Source organism: Chelmon rostratus, chromosome 15, assembly GCF_017976325.1.
Source record: "Chelmon rostratus isolate fCheRos1 chromosome 15, fCheRos1.pri, whole genome shotgun sequence".
Taxonomy (NCBI): domain Eukaryota; kingdom Metazoa; phylum Chordata; class Actinopteri; order Chaetodontiformes; family Chaetodontidae; genus Chelmon; species Chelmon rostratus.
Window position 1 is genome coordinate 26,182,289 of NC_055672.1, and position 22,768 is coordinate 26,205,056.

The window sequence follows — 22,768 nt, forward strand, 5'->3', positions numbered from 1 at the left end:
GGAAATGTCTTCATTGTTCTTCATTTTTTAAGTGCAATGTGAATGTGATGTCTTTCCATTGATTTGTGCAGTGTGCATTGATGAAACTGAAAGTATCCTGTTTGACTATAACCTGGTAAGGATGCCTGGCTTACTCCTGAAGTATAAGCTCTCAAGTTTATTCTAACCCTGATATGATGTTTACCTCCATCATAACAAAACTGTACTCAGTAAGGAATGAGAAGGGAATTCTCCATGCATGTAAACAGCTTCTCAATGACAAAAAATAATACCAACAGATGAAGTCCTGAATGGGCTGTTTGTTTGGAGGGAGTCCTTACAGTTCATTTGGCAGGATCCAGGTCTTTAATGACTGGTTCTCTGTTCAGGTAGGTGGCCCAGTAGACCAGGTTAAAGCTCCCAAACAGCACAGGGAACATGATGCGGGAGATGCGGTCGATCTTACTGACGCTGTTGAAGGTCTTCTTGCTCTGCTCGGGCTTGGTCTCTGCTGTGCTCTTGTTGGGGTCGCTCAGAGCGCACTTAGAGATGGTGGGCAGTGTGGAGTCTTTTGTGATGTTGGGAGCGTAGTTAGCCACAGCTACAGCGTAGGCATTGTTCTTCTTCATGATGGACGCTTCCTTTTTCTGCAGGGAAAATGGCTCAGGGTTAGTGAACTTTCTTACTTAATATTACTACTTTGCCATACTCAGTTGACAACCCAACACATAGTCAACCCCTTTATGACAGAGGAATGGTCCCTCTCGGTGTGTTACAGCTCTACCTTGTCATTGACAACACTCTTTCCGTCCCAGGCCCAGCCTCGCTTGGTGAAGTAGTTGACAGTAGCAAATTCAATGAGTGCAGAGAATACGAAGGCATAGCAGACAGCGATGAACCAGTCCATAGCAGTAGCGTAGGCCACCTTGGGCAGTGAATTACGGGCACTAATACTCAGGGTCGTCATTGTGAGAACTGTAGTTACACCTGGAAAGGGAGGGCAAAAGCATACAGAAAAAAATATATTCAGGATGTGAGTATATACTTAGTAAAAGGCAAACTGTAGAGAAAGGCCTTACAATAACGGCTATTTTTAAGAAAACACTTCAAATACTGATACTAAATCTGTCATCATCTGTCATCAGAACTGTCATCTGTGAATATTTCGTGAAAAACTAATGCTTTGGAACAGTTTGACCTTGTCTGGTGCTAACAGCTCCACAGCAGCAACGAGGCTGTTCTTCTGAATAAGGGTTCCGGTTCTTAGCTATTAGCTCACTCATCACAAAACCTGCCTGCAGAACACTTTCTGTCAGAACGTGGTCTTGTGAAAACTGTTTTTTGGGCATCCAAACTGAAAAGAGTTAACTTTATCCAAGCACTTTTGCCCTTGCAGCTCATTCAGTTTAGCTATGTTTTTTTCCCCTTTTTCATCAATGCAAGGGTGTCCCCTTAGACATACCAGCTTGCCTTTGTGTTCAGAGACCACTTGTAAGAACATTTTAGTCTACTATTGTATGTTATTTTCTTTATCGCAGAAAAAAGTGTTTGCTGTTGCTGGGCTGGATCAAACAGTCTCATGGATTTAGCTGGATCACCATCAAGGCCAGCGGTTTGCAAGCCACTGGCCTCCCTCTGTCTCCTGGGATTCTGGGCTGCATGCGATTTATGAGCTCATTGTACACTGGAGAATGCATGTCCAGGTCAGTACTGGAAACATAAACACATCACAGTCTTTTTTCCTAGTCAAGCAGGTGTTGACATCATCAACAAATGGCAAGTTTAGAACATTGAGACTGGGAAGACTAGTTACCACTAAGTTGAGTCTGCTGTCATTAATTCTTAATATTATTTTTGATGAGACTAGAGGTGTCACTCATTTCCTATCTTTGACAAGACACATTATTATAAACACACACACACACACACACACACACACACACACACACACACACACACACACACACACGCAGTTGTGTTTCTATCATCATCGGGGTCATTACATAGACGCACACACAGGCATGTACATCCTATTGGCACTGTAGGTCATATTCTGAAGCTCTCTGTCACACAGTGAACACAGCACCACCCACTGTAAGTGGATAATGTGCTATCCTTTTGATGTTGGATTCCTCATGTGTACATACACACATACACACACAGAGGTGCAAAACCATGCACACACACCTCTTCGCCTTCCACCTTTCATCTTGAAGAATCAGCACTGTGCATTCTTTGTCTTTATTGGGAGCAGATGTAAATTGCTGTCAACCCCTTGCTTTTGATCTCACTGTGATTAGGGTATTTCACATGGCATTCACTGAGGTCAGGCACTTCAAATATGAATTTTGACCAGATATGACTCCAACATGGAGGTTATATTTAAAAAAACACAACTGTATCCAGGGTACTGCATATTGCACATTAACATATCTTCGAAATCAAACAACAAAATATGCTGGTGGACTAAATATGACTAATTTATTATAGTTTTAATCTGCATAATATGCATGAAATTCAGTTGAAAGGGTTTGTTTTAGCCAAGTATCTAAGGCAGCTTCTACACTTGCTGAAGGCATACCAACATCTATGTACAAAAATGTGATCCCTAATGCTTACAGCACTCTCAGTAAATATTGTTCCAAACTGTACAACATTAGATTTTACTCAGTCAGCTGCTGGAGAGAAACATTATAAACTTGGGCTCTCCAACTTGTTCCAACTGTCCATTGAAGCTAGGCTAGATAATGCTAACACTGCTCCAATACCAAGCTTTTTTAAGGCTACACAATGTATGTATGTATGCTGTGCTTTCAATTCCTGTCACACACAGTTATTTCGTATCATAGATATTCCATCACACATTTCATGTTTTTTTTTTTACAGAGACTCAACAATTGAGTCACCATGAGCAAACATTCGGCGATGGTGGCAGAGACCTTAAACGGAACTAGACTCTGGGTGGGCAGCCACCTGCCTCAGTGGACCTGCAGATCACTGAATAAACACTAGCAATTAACTGGAATCAATTAATTGGAAGTGTACCAACTAAACACTGTCCACATTTTCCCAATGATTGTTTAGTCTAGTCTTCTAGGAAAACATTAAGAAAACAATCAGGAATTGTAGAGTCATGAAATAAAACATCACTAAATAGGGTTGTAAGGACTCAAATATAGACAGAAATGACCTGACTTGTGCAGTGTGCCCTGAGGATGACTCCTATCACTGTAGTTTGACCTTGCATTCACCACCATCATCAAATCAAAATGTCCCTTTGCCCAACAACCTCTCCATGTTTACATGTCTTGCAAAGTTGAATTATGTGCAATCTCAGATACTTATGATCATGAGTAAAACAATGCACTTTATTTCTGTAGAGTCACCATCAGGCCAAAGGGAAAAAAATCAATTTATAGAAAAGAAAAGTGAAAATCCCATGGGATCAGCAAAAACCAAACATTAGCAGTTTCACTATACCACTATTTACTGCAGGAAAGATGTAATGAATTGTGCTCTGCTATACTGGTGTTGCTGTGCTCCGTTTAACAAACAGCACTAAAAGCCAATTCTGCCATGGATCATACCCCGACCACTGGAATTAGCTGCAACACAAAATTTAAACTTGTTACAGTAAGATTGCTTCAGCCATGAATTTCTTTGATGTCGTAAGAAGCAGTTGCAGATTAATTTCCTTGCTGAGTGGCACTTCAGGAATCACACTGTGAGGTAGAGACATCTTTTTATTCCAGGGCCAGGGGAGTGATATTAGAACTATTTTGCCAAAGTATAGGTCTATCTGGAAAACAACAGGATGAAATGTACACTAATTTTGCAAATCTGCTTATATTATTGCACCACTAAAACCCTGGACAGCTCTGAATGACTGGACAGCAGATGGCTCTGTGACTAACTCCTTTCAAAAACATAAAATGCCTTTCAACACAACCTTTCCTTTCTGCCCTGTTTGTCACAACAAATAATGACTGGGTATATTTATGCATATTATACTTCAGTGGATAAATGGAAAGAGAACATTACGTTCGCCCCAGACAGGTCCCTGACATTTTACCAAATGGGAAATCAGAGTGTGGGTGTGGGTCCACTGTCCTTTGGTAGATAAGCAGGGCGAGGCCGCATTGCAGCATGACCCTCATCTGGTGGCCTGCCTGCAGTGGTCTGATAAAATGTTCACCTGTCGGCATGAACATTCAGTCTACAGGCAGGACTGCAAACCTGGGCAGAGACAGCCCTGCAGGTTCACGTGAGGATCGGCTGGGCTTTATGTGCACTTCTGATTCATCATAACAATGAATAGAAACACAAGATTTTACAGGTTTTCCAAACTGAAGGCACAAAGACGATTAATCAATGTTGTCTACCAAATATAACACAACCTGTCAAACTTCCTTTCTTTTTTATCACTTGCCCATATTTTTAACTTTGATTGATGCTGTCGATTTAAAATTCCACTTGAATTCAGTTCTAAGCAGGATAAAATATACTCCAATATGAAAACCTGTGTTTTCTCCAGGTGAGTTGGGATGCAGTTGACAAAACCAGAAACACTTTTTTAGAAGAGGCCTACTGTAGAATTAAGCCTGAAGAAGAATAACTTAGTCTCACAAGTCCATGTCCATGTCCTCAGAGCCGCTCAACACACTTGTGTTCCATAATATTCTGATCACTATGTTTTGTAAAGGTACACCCGCATGAACTTGTTTAAAATCACACAAACCCCTTTATTCATCTTTTTGTTCACTTTTTCAGCTTTATTTTACATTTGATTGTTCATTTTCCTTTAACAACCTGACATGTAATGATGTCAGCAAGACCAAATATATATTAAAGAGTGAATCTTACCAGTTCTAGGTGTACCTAGTAAACTGGCACCTGAGTGTATATCGCATTTCATTTCATCCAACAGCATTTTCTGTTGACTTAGGCTCTTTAAAAAGCCTATATTGTAATTCTAGACTAGACTTTTGCACCTACTCTTGGTTCTGTTTTCAGGCTTTAGGCTTGGTTCTGTTTTCAGGCATGTGACAGCAGAGTTTGGTTAATTACAGGTTGCTTCAGAGATAAGGCATTCCTGCTGGCTGTTCTACGAATGCAGATCAAAGTGTATGTGGATGGAGAATACAGTGTGTAGGATCAACCTGTTTTCTTCCTCTGCAGAAAGTGTGAGCAGAGTTTGAAATAATAAAATAACAAACTCACCAAAGACAGTCCTGGCTGGCACTGACTCTCGATTGAGCCAGAAGGAGACCTGGGAGAGGATGACCGTCATGATGCAGGGCAGATATGTCTGGATCACAAAGTAGCCGATCTTCCTCTTCAGATGGAAGTGAGCGGTCATGACTGTGTACTCGCCTGAGGAAACGAGGGAAAATGTAAATGTACAACAGCAGAGAGGTCCAGCTGAGTGGAGACGGTCACATAGCGTGGACATTGATAGTAGCTTCAGATGTGGACAGTATTAATAGAATAATAAATTAAATGGTACATACAGTGGCATGGACAGGTTTGGGCACCCCTGGTCAAAATTTCTTAATAACTGTGAATAATGAAGTAAGTAAAAGGTGACCTGATTTCCAAACAGCATAAAGTAAAAGATGATTTATTATATTATTATTTTTTATTTCTTTCTTTCACAGTTTTAAAATAACAAAAAAGGAAAAGGACCAGAAGTAAAAGCTTGGGCAGCCTGCATGGCCAGTTCTTATTCTCCAACACCTCCTTTGGTAGGTATCACAGCTTGTGAAGGCTTTTTGTAGCCAGTTTCAGTTCTTGTTTGGGGGAGTTTTGCTCATTTTATTTTTCAGAAGGCTTTTAGTTCTGTGAGTTCTGTGGAGCACATTGCATGCACTGCTCTTTTGAGGTCAATCCACAGACTTTTGATGATGTCTAGGTCTGGGAAATGCAAGGGCCATGGCAAAACCTTCAGCTTGAGCCTTTTGAGGTGGTCCACTGTGAATATTGAGGTGTCATTCTTTGGTTGTCTAAGACATCCTCTTTGTCATGCCCAAGAAGTTATGTTATGTTTTTTGTCCTGTGTCCATGTTGTCTTGTGACTTCCTGTTTTATTGCGAAACCTAACTCTCCTCTCGTTTCAGGGCCTTGACTTCCTGGTGTCCTTCCCACCTGTCTGATTGTCTACCCCGCCCTGTTTCCACCTGTTCCCCATTACCTCATGTGTATATATAGTCTGCGTTTCCCTTTGTCCCGTGGCAGTTCGTCTTGTCCTGTGCAGTCTGAACCCACACCATTCCATGCCATGTCTTGTTACCAGGTTTTGTATTTCTTTGTTACTTTGTCGAGTTGAATACCATAGTCTTGCCTTGCTTGATTTTGATACTTTGCCTTGTCTTTTCCTGTCACAGTCATTTTCCTCGTAAGAGTGATTTTTGTTGTTTTTCCTCCTTGAGAGCGATCTTTAGTTATTAGAGTAGTTTGTATCTTCCTGTGTAAAGAGTGATTTATTTTGTTACTTTGTCATTAAAGATTGTTTGTTTTGCACTTTGTCTCCTGAGTCGTGCATTTGGGTTCAAGTCCTAGTTCGGTAGTGACACTCTTTTCATCTTCAGCTTTTTTACAGATGGTCTGATGCTTGAGTACAGAATTTACTGGTATTTAATTAATCAATTCTTCCCTCTACCAGTGAAATGTTCCCTGTGTTGCTGGCTGCAACACAAATCCAAAACATGATCGATCCACCCTGTGCTTGACAGTGGGAGAGGTGTTCTTTTCTTGAAATTCTGCATGTTTTTTTCTGCAAACAAAACTTTGCTCATTGCGGCCAAAATGTTCTAAAAATCATCAAGTAAAAGTTATCTGAGAGCTCAAACCTCTTGGTGTGCCTAAACTTTTGCATGGTGCTCCTTTCCTTTTTTTAACATCTAAAATGGCACAAAACAAAAATAACGCACTAATATTGCTGAAAATGTTGAATAGGATGTTTTCTTTAACTACATGCCTTTTGGAGATCAGTCCAGTTTCTACTCGTTTAACTATTCACAGTAGCAGAAATCTTTCCAGGGGTGCCCAAACTTTTTCATGAAACTCTAAATGCCAGGTATGCATAGTGTGCTATTCACATGCATTCATCCTGAAATATGATATTTAAAGAAATACTTTTAATGGTCCAGTATGGAAAATACTCAATCTTGTTTTATTGGGCATTCTAACTGTTCCAGCAGGCACAAAGTGTCTCATTATGCACAGACTGTTGTGTGCTCACGTTGATTGCTCAGTGTGTTACCTCAGGCTCAGCCGTGTTTGTGGAAACTCTGATGCAGTTTGGTTTGTGTAAAATTGTCTTTCTGGGCCTGTGATGTTGGAAGGCAACTTAAATGGAGCTAGGCTATTAGAAATCAACTGTGAAACAGGTTTTCTTACTTTCAATCTCAGAACCTGTCAACTATCATTTGATGACGATTTAGCCTCTGACTTAGCAAATGTTTTGGACCTCTTGGAACTATTCGTATAAGACTTCCTCCGTTGCATGGTAGTCATTGTATACAGCAAATGTAGTGTTAGCGTAATGATCGAATGGATTTTCAAATCACTGCATTTTGTTTTTACGTATATGTTACACAGCATGTCACCTTTTTTGGAATTGTACTATACCCATCTTATTTATGGCTGTATAATCACTTTTTATATATTGTTAGCAAATGGCATGATTTCTATCCCACAACTTCAGGTCAGCAAACATGCTAACACGGAAGCCAGGCTGTTGTTTATTTAGCCTTTTATTATAATAACCCAGTAAAAAATGAATTTATCTCCTGTTTGTCTGACTTGAAATGGCTGCATGATGCTCACCTGTGCTGGATTTAATGGTCTCCTTCCCCACGGTCTGGCCCACCAGATCGTACTGGTTAAGTCTGGATCCATCAGCCGCCACATCCACTGACTGGGAGGCATTGCGAGTCCAGATGTAAGTAACCTCTGTCTTAGTGTAGGCATCTGATGCAGAGGGAGCATGGAGACGCTGATCAACAAACCAGTCCTACAAATCCTTCATCATACAAACACACAATCCCACATCAAGGCACCTCATTAAAGCTCGTGGCTCAAATTACAGAGATTGCATGTACACCTCCCCTGCATACCCTGACATGAATAGAGGTATAATTACTCCGACACAAAGTCTTATCACTTCATGAAGACTATACTATGATGTGGTTGGTTCAGACAGAAAGAACTAGTGTCAAATTGGTTAACTGTTCTTCAACCCAGACCTTAAAAAGTTGCTTTCCATTATTTATATTCAGGCATAAACACAATTTCAGTGACACAATGTTGGACAGCTTCAGTCTGGAGAATTTCTTTTGCTCTATTTGTTATTTTACAAATTACTCTGTTTTAATTTAATCCTATTTCTAATTTATTCCTCTTGGTTGCATTGTCAAAGAAGCAGGAAGTTGTGCAAAATAAAGTCAGTCCAATACGACAGAGCACACTTTTGTAGACTGTTTAAAGACATGCCTGTCTATAGTGTGAACTTGATTGATGCACAACACCTTTAGCACATCCCATTTTCACAAAGGAAGGCCTTTCTCTCAAGTGGTATCGCTCTGAATCCACAACACTTTCTTAATGAGTGTGGTTTGAGATGGATGAGACAGCTCTTTCCTGGACTTTCAACTTGCTTCTGAGAGATGTTTGTGTCTTGTCCAATGTCTGGGGAGATGTCTTTCTTGCGGACTGATACTCCGATTCTCCCTGTCCAACAGACTGGTTTATCTCTCACAGGAGGACTGCTACTGGGCAGAACAAAGCTTTGGTCATTCCCAGTGTGTACTTCATAGCTGAAATCATACAAAGAAGGAGAGTGGGGGGAAAGATGCCGTCATGTTCAACTTTGAAGCCTGGAGCCTTGAGATATCTATTTTTCCTGTAGGTCAACAGTAAGTTTCTCTTCCATAGGTTTGGCGCTGCAAGCTGTGTCCATGGAGGGCGACCCCAGTAGTATCCGCCATCCTTTGCAGACAAACTTCATAATGATATCGTCCTTGCTGCAGATCCTAGAAAACATATCCAGTTTCTTGCTAAAAGTACTTTCGATTACCTCAGATGCAGTACCCCGATTCAGTCTACCCCACGCTTTCCTCTGTGCTCTTCAAGATTATTGACATGCACCTGACAGTTCTCATGACATGGTTGGATAGCTTGCTTAACCACTCGGGCAAAAGTGCAATTCTTCAATAGCTGAAAGGCCGAGAGTGATGGCTTTGAGGAAGGAAGACCGCCATGCCCTAAACCTCTCAGGTTGGTCATCAAACTGGCTGAGCCCTGTACTCACAAGCTCCTAAAGTGCTAAGCAAATGGACTGGATTTACATAGTGCTTCTCAAGTCTACTTTGACTACTCAAAGCACTTATAACATAAGGCCCGTTCACCCATTCAAACACACACTCAAACCATTGACACATCATCAGGAGCAAATTGGGGTTTGGTGTCCTGCCCAGCATCTTCAACATGCAGACTGGAGGAGCCAGGGATCGAACCACCAACGTTCTCATTGGTGGTTTGATTCTCATTCTTATTGCTCTCCCTCCTGAGCCACAACTGCGGCAACTGGAGACTCTGGCCCTAAGTACTTAACAGTCTGTCATCACAGGAGCATTATAACTGGGTCAGCTGATGCTGTGAGGTGATGGGGAGCATAGTGTTGAGCTGAAAGGTTCGTGTTTTGGATATGTGGCTTAGTGTGTGGTCTTCATTACGACAGGTCTGGTAGGCATGAGAAAGTGCTCTGGAGGATGGCAAGTCAAAAGTCTGGGCATGCTCTTCAGCCATTTTCACAGGCTTCTGGGTGGAGGGGTTTGATTGACAAACCTCATATGGGCTTTCCCATGTGACTAGACTGTTGTCAGGTTGGATGGGTGAAGTTGCATCATGACACAAGGTTGTATGTTATTGATTCAACTCTATCTCTCTCTCTAAAAACTTCTTAATACCCTTTCTGCAAAGTGCTTTAAACTGCTCTTCAGCTGCTTGTACATCAGCAGCAGCTGCGCCTCTCTGCAGAGCTTAAGTTCCCAGTTCAGCATCCTGTCTTGCCTTCTCCAAAAGTACCTGCACATCCTACGTTCTCTGTCTCGACTCTCAGTCAGCTAGAGTTTTAATTTTGTCTCTCCCTCAGCCTGCTCCAGCTTTAGTTGTGCTCTGCAAATGATGCTTGTACGTGTGCTGGCTCTGCCCTTACACAGACTCTTGCTGTTGCACTGGCTGAAGATGCAGATGTGCAGTCGCTGCTTGCGCTGATGATGAGTTCTCTGAGGCTGGGTCCGTGATGCAGTTTACATGCTGTGTTTGATCTGTTGCAGTGGTTGACATTGCACCAGCTGGTCACTTGCCTTTTTAGTATACTGTCCTCTTGCTGGTGTACTCGAAACAAAATTAGACTCTCAGCCAAACTGTCTCAATAAGCAACATGAGAGTCAGGACATTCTAGCTCAAGGTTTATTGCAGGCTTTTCTAGGATATGTTGATATAGCAGAGGAGTAAAAGTGAAAAAACAGAATCATACATGGATACGATATGCTATCTATCTGTCTGTCTGTCTGTCATCTTTTTTGTTTTTGTGTATGTTTTTTTTTTTCAAAAATGTACAGCTAAATGTGAATATTATGCAGCTGACAGCCCCAGTATGTCCCACTTTGTAATTGTGGGTAGAACAGAGGGGGAAGTGTGCAAAGGAGAGTTAAGTATATTTTGCAAAACATTTTGACAGGCAGGTAGCATGGCACATTTTTTGTAATTTATGATTCCCTCTTCTAGCGCCTCCTTGTAATTTTTTACCATTGACCATTTGGGAGGCACCATTTATTTTGGTGGAGGAAACAAAAAACAAAAATACCTACAAGCAACATTTTACTGCCGTTTGTGTTGAAAACAGTGAAAATACCCTTTAAGGTTCAAATTAGGACAGGGTTGGGGTTGAAAGCAGAGTGCAGGCAGGTACAGTATGGATGATGTGAATGTGCTCGAACTTACAGCTGCCAAACTTGAGAGGACATGAGTGAGAGTCCATGGGGAAGTCTTCCAGGTGCATGGGGCACTCAGCTTGAACTGTTAGCCTAGCAATACAAGTCACGATACAAGATACACACAGACACATAAACACACACACACACACACACAATTAAATTTAATCATATCCTTAAAGGGATTTCTGCATTGTCTGGTGTTGCATAGAATCTTTTCACACCTATTTTTTTCTACATCACAACTTCATTAACTTACAAACATAATGAATGTTGTTCATATTTCATTTTTAAATACATAATAAGTGTGTTTTAAAACTATCTTTGATATCAGACATTGTTTACAAGAATACAATGTGTTTCTTGAGAGCACAAGGTTTTCAAGAAGGGAACAGAGCAACACTGACAGAGTGTACGCATCACGTTACTGTTATGACCACCAACTGTCTCCAGGGGTCCGTTTCACAAAGCAGGTTCAACAAACTCTGAGTGTAACCCTGAACTCTGAGTTGATCTACTCTGAGATGGGAAACTCTGAGTTTTCGATTCCACAACAGCAGATTTGAGTTAGTTTGATTAACGCAGAGTAGGTTCACCTCGAGTTACGCGCGTGCAACGCAACTATAAAAAGACAGCATCAATTGAATCCTGATTTGAGGAGTCACCATGGCAACGGGGAAGCGGAAGGCTGCCTACTTCACGCCACTGGAAATCAGACATTTTAATGCGCTCATACAGCGAGTTTGAACACGTTTTTAGACGGAAGTCCAACACCGCTGCAGCTGCGAAGGAGAGGGAGACGGCGTGGGAGAACATTGCTGCTCGGGTCAATGCGTGAGTATAAATGTAGTCCTTTGAAATCATAATAATATTACAGGGCAAAACTGCTTGAATGGTTGCCTATTAATTTATTTCATTTAGGTCCAATCCCGGGGGGGAGAAGCGCACTTGGCAGCAGCTTAAAATGAAATATAAAAACATTGTTCAAACAGGTAAGACCTCTGCATGATCTCATGGAGGTAGCTACCTCATTTTGATCATGTTTTACATTGTAAAGTAAATATTAAGTGGCTCCCTTTCATTGTAAAATTGGTTATATTGTGTTCATATCATGTTTTGTTTTTTGTTAACGAATGAAATAAAATTTAAAAAAAAAGTCTTCTCATCTATATCATGTTATGTTAAATAATTAAGTCTATATTTAAACTAACACAGACTTTTACTCAGCTAACAGAAAGAGGGCAGATGCACGAAGAACGGGTGGTGGCCTAATACTGATAACTGTCTGGAAAAGCAAGAACGTGGTCTGATATCTCCCGACGAATATTTAATTCTCTGCACAGTATCGCTGCACCTTCATCCACGGGATCATGATCAAAAGGACATGCCATGTTAACGAAAAAAGTCACCACCTACTGTGCCTAATGGACTTCCACTGACTGATATTTTTAATGATTGAACAGACGGCAGAACTATGCCAAAACTCGTCTGCTGACTGACTGAATTAATGAGGAAATGAAATACGGTGTGGTTGAAAGAGGGCGGAGACACAGAGAAACTCGAGGTTCCTTGAGTAAAACCTGGTCCCGACCAGGTTAGGTTCATAGAGTCTGTTGCTACGGTAACTGACTCAGAGTTTAACTTACCTCTGTCTGTGAAACAGGCTTGAGTTACCCCTCTTTCTCTGGTTTGACTTACCTTCCTATGTGAAACAGAAAACTCAGAGTTTTCCTCATTTCAAGGTTAACATACTCGGAGTTTTCAGTAAACCTGCTTTGTGAAACGGACCTCAGACAATGAGATTATTACAGTTTTTCTCAGTCGCTTTGGTGCTTTTCTCAGATCAGAATGAAAGTTCTCATAACTCTTAGTTCAACCTCCACAACATTTAGTCATTTGTGCACATCATAGTAGCAATTTCTCCTTCCTCTGAAGCAAATGTTTTTGGACATGTATCAGTTGCCTTCATACAATTCTCTGCTGTTTCAAACATTATCATTTGCTGATGTCACGTCAGTCAAAATGAACTATACTCATGGATGCTGAATAGTCATTTCCAATAAAACTAATACTCTTCATTTTATTGCTTATGTTGTTACATACAAAATTGTTGAACTAGTTATCAAATTCTGTGGCCAGACAGACAGGAAATTCTGGAATGATTTACCTATGTTGAGCTACAATATGTACTGTTATATTGTTCACTTTGTGCACAGCTCTGACAAAAGCGTGTTTCTTATGTTTATTCTAAATAAGTGACTGCAGTGTGTTTTTCTTGTGCACAATGCTGTAGAATTTCAAAGGACATATACAGTAAAAATGTGAAAACGTACATATTCAGCTTCTTGTACTCACTTACTCCTCTAACTACAGCAATGTTTACTGTTGTTTTCAATGGTTGTACCAGGAGTGTGTAGTGCTGTCTTGAACATTTTCAGGTAGTGTCACCGAGTTCTGATCTTTTTTGGAAAACACTGAGAGAATAAACTGTCATAATGAAAACTCGTTCATACATGATGGTGTCAAGACTTCTCATTTTGATGACACTGGCAGTTTCATTGACATAAATACTTGCTTTTGAGGGCTGGACCATCCATTTTTAACAAGTGATGTGCTTTTGCAGGTTATCCACTAGGTTTTGCAGTGTGCACTAATAGTTTTGAGAAATGCACTAACTGTTGCAACTACTGCAAATTTTAAGAGGGATGTGAGAAAAGCACCAAAGCGATTGAGAAAAACTGTAAGTCATGATCAAAAGATGAGAGCTTGACACAACTGGGAGGTCTCCAGAAATTGTTGTAATAAAATGTGAGGTTAGAAGCTTGGTGTACACGATTGATTTGGGGTATAAATGTGTATTGTATGTGAAGACCCTGGGGCCTGTTCTTTAAGGCAAGTTCAACATACCCAGAATATCTTATCTGGCTTCACTAAACCTAACAACCACAATCTAAGTGGTCACACAGCACAAGTTAATATTGGCCTATAATATCACTGCCCCATCATTATGGCAAGAGTTGATCTGACTATAATTACATTTGTGTATTCCATTAAATTGGTGTGTCACTCGGATATATTCTTGTGGTGTGTATGACAATTTTAGCTGTGAACAAATCAGAACCCGAACCAAGCCCAAAGATTCGTGCAACAAATATGACCCAAACTCTGGTACTTTGGTACGTTTCTTAATTTTATGTTATAATCTTTCTTATTATCTCCTTTCTAACATGGGGGTAGCAATGCAAATTTCATTGACATGTCATGCTCAATGACAATAAAGAATTCCTGAATCTTGAATCTTGAACTGTACTGTGGAAATGCATTTTTTGTTGGATTTCAGAACAGTTTCTCCTAATTCAAACTAAAACCCTTGTCAGTCATTTTTAATATAAGTATCTTTTATCTCACTGATATTTGTCTTACGAACATGCTAAATGTTTTAATGCTTGTGGAGAATCTTCCAGTAGTAATTTCTACTTTCACTCAGGAACATCTACCTTTAGCGAGGTGTGTGAGACCTTTCTACCATTTTTGATAATCCCCGGTGTGACTGCCAAGGCTCATTCAGCTAAAACCTTTTTGAAAACTCAGTGGCACCTAGAGGTCGAGTGGATTCGTTATGTTATGCATCAACAATGAATAAGAATAGATGGAGGACGACTATGCTGTGCACAAAGCTCAAACAAAGTCCTTCAGAAAGGCGAGTACAACAACAAAGTCACTGATTGTGCTACCTCACTGTATAGATAAGTACTTCAGCAACCACTGCATTGCCATGTAATGTAGCATTCTGTGTGCTGCACTACACAGAGTGTAAGAACAGTGTTGTAGCTGCTGTCACTTTATATTTTCTGTACATCTCTGTGTTGGCAGCTTTGGTTATGCTTTATTCTGCTGCTATAATGGCAGGCTATTAAATGTATGTAGCCTAACTATAAAAGCTCAGGAGAAAACAAGGTTTAAACCCAGATACACTGTTCAGAGACAAGCGAGTAAGGTTAAAGTTCACGTTTACTCGTGGCCAAAAACAGGTAAAAATAAACTCGGCAGGCATACCAAAACAGCCACAATCCCAAAAAGGGGTCAGGCACAGAGGTAGAAGTATAAATGTCAGACAGGGGGTCACACAGGCAGAACACGGCTAGAATGCTAAAGTGTAAGCACAATAGACAATCTGGCAGAGAATGAGAGGAAATGGGCCAGTACTGTATGTACTACTGGGATGATGAGGGAAAGTGGGAGCAGGTGGGTGGGGGAGGTCAATTGATAGGCAAGGCAGGAAAGGGGCTACTGCAGGGCAGGAGGGAGTGACTGGATCTGAAATGACAAGAGAGCTAGTATGTGGCATTAAAAAAATGGAGCTGACACGGACTAAATGACTTGGAGTTGGCTGCAGTTGTGGCACTAAAATGGCTTGTTGCATCCATAGGTCTGACTGTCATCATACTGTCCTCAAACAGCCCCATTTATTCTATTCCTATTTTACACACTGCGAAAGTCGTGGAATGCTCCAAAAACCCCAGTTTTTCCAGTTTACTGCATTAAAAACCAACATGACTTTATACAAGCCAAGCTACATTCAGCAGTGTTACAATGGCATGCTTTCAGAGTAAAAGAGTCTCCCACTGAAAATGTGTAGCGCAATATGAAGGTCATTAGGTTGAACTGTATGTCATGTGGTTAACTTTGTGAAATGGTTTCAGTTTGCTTCGGTTCAGGCACCAAAACTACTTGGTTAGGTTTAGGAAAAGATCATGGTCTGGGCTAAAAATGTCACAGTAAAGTGCAATTTAAGAACATAACGTAAGTTAAAATAAGACAAAGCTGTCTTTTGGTTTCACACAGCATCCTCACAGCGGCTCCTGAATGAAAGTCCTGTATTTTTTGACCCATTTATCCACCCATCATCTTCCTTACATTGGATGTTCTTTTTTTTATTTTACTTCACCTGACTTCCTCTTTTGCTCCCGTCATAAAAACTATGGCCACTAGAGGTGGCAGCATAATAATAAATGTAAACATGGGTCGTAATAACCTGCTTGCACAGATGACCTATACGGCCATTTTTCTGGTGATGGATATTTGGGTCATATTCCTATACTTTGATAAGTTTGATTACACACATATATTCTGCTAATAGTTAGATTGCATGCACATACTTATATTAATGATAAATGATGATTAATGATGATCCTGATATGTTGATCTTATTCATATTTTCTGCTGATGGATTGTGTGACTGAATAATCAACAGAAATTCTACTTCTCTTGGTTAAGTTTTTCCTTTATTATTCATAGAAGTGATTTAGACGAGGAGTGATTCTTTGCGTGCAAAACATATCTAAGGCCAGTGTGACCTAGAACAGGAGGTTTTGAGATAGAGGCCTGGCATGGGAGACATCTTGGGGCCCTCGACTTAAGATAGAACAGGTTGGCGTCAGGGATAAGGTTGTCTCTCTAGATTTGTCCTTGCAAACAGGTTGCTGCGGTGACGTTGGATTCTTGAAGATGAGCAGAGAGGAGAGAGAGAGTGCCCGACGACTGTTTCAGCATTTCCTCATGTTCTGTCTATAAAAATACTGCGTCAGGGAAAGATAGTGTGTCAGACTTCATGAACTGACCCAACTCTGTTGTGGATCAGGGAAAGGAAAGTTGAGACCCAGAGCTCTGTTACCTTGCACATTCTACTGATGTTAAAATAAATGCAGATTCTATTGATGTTAGAATAAAACTGATTTTTTGGACTCAACATCTTCTCCTATTGCTTCATTCAAAGAACCCAGAGGACCAGAGAGATTTTTTGAGACACGTCCTCGACAATTGTTAGGACCAGCTGATTAAAGCAGAAGTATAACTGGGTGTCATCTGCATAAAAATGGCAATCAGTGTTTTGCCTGTGATGATGCATTGTCACGTATGGAACAATAATGTCCCAAATACGAAGCCACCACACTTTAGAAGTAGAAGTGACACTGGCACTACAAACATGCACCTGTAAAAAGTGGATGATTAAAAAATATCATAACCTGAAAAAATGTCAAAACTAGCTACCTCATAGTGTAGAGCAAGGTTCCATCCTCCATGATCCTCAGCAGCTTATTGGGCATTGTCATGTTATGGGCCACAGATTTCTTGCCGTTATGGAAGAAGGTGTCAGGGGTCCAGATCTTACTGGCCATCAGATTGTTGAGAGGCAGAATGTTCATCGGTCCATGGAACTTCAGTCGCTCATCCTTCCAACTTTGACGGAAGAAAACGTCTACAGTGTACTCCTAAGAGAGAGGCAAAGCAGGGAGAGCGATGTTAAAAAGAGCTGTGCCCCTCAAAGACCAATGTGTGAATATGTTGACTTGTCAGCAGGAGAAGCACAGGTGTAACTGATAAATCTATGTTCATGATCAATGCTAATCTTTTTACTTCATTGTCAGGGTTTCACTAAGCCATGTTGGCTTCACTTGTCTTTCAAGCTCTTTATCTTTTTGTCAATTTTAACCAAAATTAATTTTAAAACACTCTTTGTGAGAACAACTGAGGGCAAAAGCACAAATGTATTCAAGAACAAACTGTCTGAAACTGTACAGCGTTATCGCCATTTTCAAATCCAGAATCACACACATGCAGTAGATAAAAAAATAAAATGAATCTAACAAATAGAATAGAAAATATCCCAAAATGAAATGAAAATAAATAGAATAAAAATGAAACAGTAAAAGTAAAGAGTTTAAGAAAAATGAAACAATGAAACATCTAATAATATATGCAATAGAAAGGGTGATGATGACATCAATATGACAGGGATGTATGGCAAGTGGATGAATTACAAAAGATCAGGTATAAATTATGAGTAAAGTCTTCAGTACAGTCACTGGTTTGGGAGCCGAATGGCCTGAGAGGAACTCCTCATCATCCTCTTGGTTAGGCCTTCAGCCAGCAGTAGAGCCTCCCTGACTGCAGCAGAGAGAAGCACTGGTTGTTTAGGTGAATGGAGTCTGTAATGATGCTCTCGGTCCTCGTACTGCACATCCTGTTGTAAGGGAGTCCCTCTTGGTGCTGTCCCCAAACCATGTGGCAATGTTGCCTGTCAGGATGCTCTCTGTTTTGCAGGTGTACAAAGTCTGTAGCACCCTGAGGGGCAGCTTGAAGTCACCCCGTTATCTGATAAGTTCTTTGTGATTCAGACGCCAAAGTACCTGAAGCTGTCCACCCACTCCACTGTTGATCCTGCTGCCTGCTAAAGTCCATTGTCAGTTCTGCTGACATTTACAGGGATGGTGTTCTCCTGGCACCAGTTTTCTAGGTGAGTCACTTCCTTCCTTCTCTTCATTATCAGAAATCAGGTGCACCATGACTGTGTCATCTGCAAATCTGATGATTGCGGAGGAGTCGGACATGGCCACACAGTCATGTCTACAGAGAATACAGCAGGGGGGCTCAGACACCTCCTTGGAGATCTCCTGTGTTGATGGTGTGGCTTCCTCCCAAAGCACCTGAGGTCTCCCCGTCAAGAAGCTAAAGAGCTGCGAGTGGTGGAGTTGAATCCCAGGTCTCCAAGCCCTGTAACAAGTCAGGACTGGATGATAATGCTGAGCTGTAGTCCACAAACAGAATTTCAGCAGAATTTCCCCTTCCCATGTCAAGTCGGCCAAGCAGTATGGATGAGATGATTTATGGTGTCAGAGGTAGTGAGGAGGCGATGGAGTTGACAAGCCTTTCAAAGCACTTCATCTCCAAAGCAACTGGCTGGTGGTCATTTAGGGAGCTGGGATGGGGTTTCTCTGGGACAGGGACCACTGACGACAGCTAGAAGCATGTAGGAATTATGGACTTGGCCAAGGAGTGGTTGAAAATCTCCAAAAACAACAGTGTCAGCTGGTCAGCACATACTTGGAGAACACGTCCAGATATCCAATCTGGTCGTGCTGTCTTTGTGGTCACCTGAAGCTCGTCCTGACATTGTGTACTGAGACAGTGACTGCATGCTGCTATCTGGTGGGGGCTTCCACCCCTGATGCAACAGCTTGCTGGCAGCAGCTGGTAGTGCTAACCTCGAAGTATGCATGGTTAGAATTTGGCTAGTAAGTTCTGATCATTTGAAGGCCACTTTTACTGAAAACATCTGTGTGCATGTGATTAACTCCTGATAATAATCTAAGCAACATTTAAAGATAGAACGAAGCCCTTCAGAGCATAATTCTGGAGACAAGGTTAGAAAATGTTGGCTAAACTGCTGCAGTCCTAGGGAACAGCTGATTTTACAGCAAGGCTGACAAGTATCATTCATGTCATATTTGACCCGTTTTCACTTTATTTCTCCTGTTAGAGTTATCTCTGACGCAACACTATCAGCTCTTTGTCCATGATACAAGACAGGCAGACAGGGAGGAAAAATCATAAAGAAATCAAAAGCCACAGAACACATTTGCTTTTACACTCCAAACTATCGTTATTATATCCACCATCCACCAAACTCCATCAGCCGACCTCTGCTTAAGGGCTTCACGGATGGTGTGATGCACCAACGGCCTCTGATCTGGAAAGGCCCTGATGGTTATCTTAGGAACAGCAATGCATACTACTTTCCCAATAAATCCGTAAACACATTGATGTCATTATCGGAGCTGCACCAGTTTGTCCCAGTGGAAATACCTGTGAAGTTTGGCAAGAGAAAGATGGCAGTGTGGTCTGATTTGCCAAAAACAGGCTTAATCTGGCTTAGTCTGATAACATAATGTGAAGATGATGGACAGCCTTTATAGCCAGCTTGCACATGGTCAAAACAGAAAACTAAACCTACATTTCGTACCCTGAAGTGTTGCGAAACCTGTTGTGATGCCTTCAGGGTACTGTTACTGTAGGAAATTGCATGCAGTTCATCTCCCCCTCTAAGACACATTCTTACATTCCCACTTTCCTTAGGTCTGCATACTACCGGACCTCTTTCATGTTGACAGGGCACACCACTCTGTGGGCTATATAACTTTCTCAGTGATGCCCTCCTTTTCCAACTGCAGCCAGTCCTTCTTGTTCTTAATAGATGGTGATGTTACCATTTTGCCCATCTTACTGCTCAACTTATCAGTCAAAAGCAAGATATTTCTGAATGTTTGTTCTATCCATTAACCTATAATTGGGTGTTATAAACACTGTGACTATTCAAAATTGGAGTTTCATATATATATAACTAAAGCTGAGCAGGATCATCTCACCAACATTGAGAAATACCTTGCCCATTACTTGTCTATGTGGTACATTGTGTTTTCAAATCAGGCACGTCATGTTGTCCGATTGCGTCCTGCACATTCAGTTTGTTGCGTGATTGTGGTCAGGCTAAGCGGCACCTGGCTGAGTTCAGACCTGTCTGTCAGTCTCAGATCCAGCTGTTCCCTGAGGCAAAGTGTCAGCCACGGTTTACATCAACATCACTGAGGTCTTCGGTCCCTCCAGCCGAGTGGAAACATCTCTCCCTCGTTCTGGCTCTCTCATTACTCCACAGTACATGTAGAAACCATATTTTCATGTGGACTGCATGGAGCTGTACAGGAGGTTCCAGCAGTCAGTAAATCTGTGCCTCTGAGAACAAACCCTTATGAGTCAGCCATCTTCGCTACTATTACAATCTTTGATTTTAAATGCAACAACGTTTAAAAAATAACTTCAGAGGGAAAAAGTAAATCCTTTAAGTATAATATCAATTACTTACAATTTATAAAAACAAATGTAAAGGGACCAGGGAAAAAATGAACCAGGACTGAGCAGAACACGACAAAATGTGACTCCACTGTGTAGCTGGACAGGCTGTTAGGCAAAGACCGAAAGACTGAATTATTTAACATTCTATAACATCCTTATAGGTCAAATCTCCTCCTGTCCTACATCAGTGTGTTGCACTCCTCTGACTTATAGAAGGCCACACTTCCCCTTGTGTAAAGTGCAAATTTCATTTGAAATGAAATCACATTAATGTTTTGCACACACACCTGTTCCAGTGAGGAGCTGGGTCACAAGTAAACATTAAAGAAAGGGGGGGGGGGGCTGCACACTCATGATCATTGTTGGGGGTAGCGTGGCATGTTAGAGTACTCAGATTACTTTTTTTTACAAGGGGGAGGTTAACAGGCAACTCAATGAAATTGCTTACAATAGGTGTGAGAATAATTTGGCTCCTCACATTTTGTGACTTTTTCCTGTTTGTAATAAATAAATTTACTGTGTTTGCAAACTTGCCACCTACACACATCTCTCATCTGAAACTGCTGAAATCCACAAGCTATCTGTCAGTATATATACTACTTCATATTTACTCCACATTACATTTATCCATATTTGCTTAATTTGCAAAGAGCCAAAAATTGAGACAGAAATTGGGCAACAACATTTACAAAACAACAAGGTAATAGCATGATAATTACAGAGGTAATAACCTGGTAGTATCTTGGTAATGACAAGTGTAGACATAATATTGGGTTAATAGCTTAATTAAGTCATCCTTTTTGCAGTCAAAAGTAATGTCAATACATGTTTCAAATGTTCTCTTTTCTGGCCCTTTTACCTTTATTTCTGCCAATGCAGCAGAGGAAAGAGTACATGGAGTGCCTGCTCTACCAGGTGAGCTATCTCGGACCTCCACATTTTTCAAATGTATTGTTAGTAGTTTTTTATTATTGACAGGAAGAAAGAATGTCTTCTGGGAAATATTAGAAACACTCCTGATTGTCTCGGCTTGGTGTAGGACGTGTTGATGTCTGCGTTTGATTGACAGCCGCTGTCAGGCTGCCAGAGTGCCGGTGTTGCACCGTAGGGAAACAGAGACAAAGCAGACAAAACTGCTCTGTAGCCTGTATGTCATTGGCAGACAGCATGTTGGTCGTAGCAAAGAGTAAGGAGCACAACAGCATCTAACCAGATCCAAGTGACACTCAAAGGTTATGTTTAGATGCTGTTTAATGTGCTGCAGCTGAGCAGCTAAGTAGCTATCTAACCTGCAAACTACGCTAAGACATTAGCAGTGCACTTTTGTCACCCCTATGGCATGGGCCATATGGCCCACCCCTGCAGCCTGTCAATGCTGCTCATTACACAACGCAACAATGGGCATGAGCAAAATCTTTGTTTTAGAGAGCTAAAACACAGTTTGCGTGCAAAGGAGAGACACAAACACAGAGGAAACTATCTATGTTCCTGTGGTCCAGGCCTCAGTGTGACCATCTGCTCTGCCTATGACAGAAAGCTACGTCATTGCCTGCAAAATTTGACTGGAAGCATCAGAAAAAGGTACTGATGGATGACCTAATGGTATTCTATAAAATTAATGTAAGACTACGGGCTGAAAACCTGAAACCAAAGCAGAACACAGGAAGTGAATTACAGAGCAGATACGTATAGTCTAGAAGAAATTTTAATTTAATTTAAATTTAAAATAAATGTCAACATCTTATGTAAAACACTAGCGTCATTTAAAAATAGAGGGTTTACCAGTGTCGTGAGTATTAGTCCAAATAAGCAGGCGTATTATGTTTGAAGCGTCTCACCGTTTGCTTTCACAGTATTTGTGTGAGGAGCACAGACAGGACATTATAATCCAGCAATGAGGAACCTTCGCAAACAACGAGGCAGAGGGAGCAGCAGGGGGGTCGTCAGGGAAAGGAAATAGGTGTTTGTGTGTGTGTGTGTGTGTTCGTGTGCGTGCGTGTGTGTCATTGCGTGGGAGACGTGTGTGTGTGTGTCAGAGCTGAGCTATCAAAGGCAGAGAAAAGATAGACACTGTGGTGGAGTGAAATTATCTCCTGCAAGTT

At 41.2% G+C, this 22,768-nt stretch overlaps 1 protein-coding gene across 1 annotated transcript in view; it reads right to left on the reverse strand.

Annotated features, from left to right (window-relative positions):
• Window positions 1-323: 323 nt before the first annotated feature.
• gabra2a (gamma-aminobutyric acid type A receptor subunit alpha2a) overlaps window positions 324-22,768 on the reverse strand; it is a 48,058-nt gene continuing 25,613 nt past the window's right edge. The window contains exons 5-10 of the mRNA XM_041953252.1: window positions 17,028-17,248; window positions 10,987-11,069; window positions 7,807-7,950; window positions 5,200-5,352; window positions 764-966; window positions 324-626 (exon numbers count right to left, since the gene is read on the reverse strand). Of these exons, the coding sequence (XP_041809186.1) occupies window positions 324-626; window positions 764-966; window positions 5,200-5,352; window positions 7,807-7,950; window positions 10,987-11,069; window positions 17,028-17,248 (1,107 nt within the window). The remainder of the gene's footprint in view (window positions 627-763; window positions 967-5,199; window positions 5,353-7,806; window positions 7,951-10,986; window positions 11,070-17,027; window positions 17,249-22,768) is intronic.